This window comes from Temnothorax curvispinosus, unplaced genomic scaffold (assembly GCF_003070985.1).
Source record: "Temnothorax curvispinosus isolate PA1 unplaced genomic scaffold, ASM307098v1 QBEX01010359.1, whole genome shotgun sequence".
NCBI lineage: Eukaryota > Metazoa > Arthropoda > Insecta > Hymenoptera > Formicidae > Temnothorax > Temnothorax curvispinosus.
This window is the reverse complement of record NW_020220139.1, coordinates 1-1,125: the sequence shown is the minus strand read 5'-3', so window position 1 is coordinate 1,125 and position 1,125 is coordinate 1. Positions and strand designations below refer to the sequence as shown.

The 1,125-nt window shown below is 35.6% G+C and overlaps 1 protein-coding gene across 1 annotated transcript; it reads left to right on the top strand.

Annotated features, from left to right (window-relative positions):
- The first annotated feature begins 35 nt into the window (after positions 1–35).
- On the top strand, positions 36–1,078 carry LOC112460168 (general vesicular transport factor p115-like). The gene is made up of 3 exons (XM_025024729.1): positions 36–228; positions 312–463; positions 549–1,078. Exons 1-3 carry the CDS (start codon positions 159–161, stop codon positions 720–722), a joined length of 396 nt encoding a protein of 131 aa, XP_024880497.1. The 5' UTR covers positions 36–158; the 3' UTR covers positions 723–1,078.
- Positions 1,079–1,125: the final 47 nt, after the last annotated feature.

The following is a 1,125-nucleotide window of genomic DNA, read 5'->3' as shown; positions in this document are numbered from 1 at the left end:
GTAATATGTTATTTATACTTGCTATATAGGTCTTGTTGCTGCTCATTTAATTGACGAAAGGCAATGCTAACATACAAAAGATAGTGGCGTTTGAAAGTGCGTTTGATCGCATATTTGATGTTATTGAACAAGAGGGCAACGCGGATGGTGGTATTGTTATGGAAGATTGCCTCCTGCTGATATTAAATCTCAGGGGAAACGTCAGTGATCAAAACTTCTTTAAAGAAGGTAATATATTTGTCATTGGATTTCTCTACCAAATTGTATAATTTTCGCCGTTCTGTAATAATTTTTATATTCCAACGGTACAGGTAGCTATATTCAGAAATTGACGTCGATATTCCAAATTCTCAATAAAACGGAGGATAACAATCTTGATGAATGGAGCCCACAGAAGGTGTCCAATGTTCACTGCATGGTGCAAGTTGTACGAGCGCTAGTAGCACCGAGTCTTCCTACTCAGGTAGCTCAAAAATATTAGCGCTGTATGGAATTTACATTATTTGTCTGTTATTACCTTTAGTTAATAACAATTGTTTCGTGTGAAGGTAGTCACAGCTTGTCAACGAACTATGAGAGCGTGCGGATTATTGCAAGCATTGTGCGATATATTGATGGCTATCGGAGTTGTAAACTGCCAACTCCCGATTTTACCCCCTCCATGGCAAAAACATGAAGAATACTTGGTCTATTTATATATGTCGTTGCTATTTCCGATATAAATTATAACGTTAGCTAAACTAAGATGTATTTAATGTCGTTAGTCGTATTCTCATTATTACAGTCTTTGGTTTGCATCACGGATTCTGTGGCGTTCTCATTGTTGTTCGTATCTATAGTTTAGCGTATTAATATTTGGTATAAAGAAAGACTCTTGGATGATTGGATGAGACTGATTGGATGAAAATCTTCGATAAGAATGCGTTCAATTTCTCCTGCCCGTCATCTGTTAAACATTTGTATAGAGATCAGTGTTATTTTTGTCAAAAAAAGCCAAGTGTAATACGAAAAAGATTGTTGTAATGCATTCAACCCGTTTTTTCTTTAAATAACTATAATTTTTTTATGTCTTCCACTAATGGCAAATTGACTTTTTTGTGTCTCCTTTGAATCGATTGCGTTTCA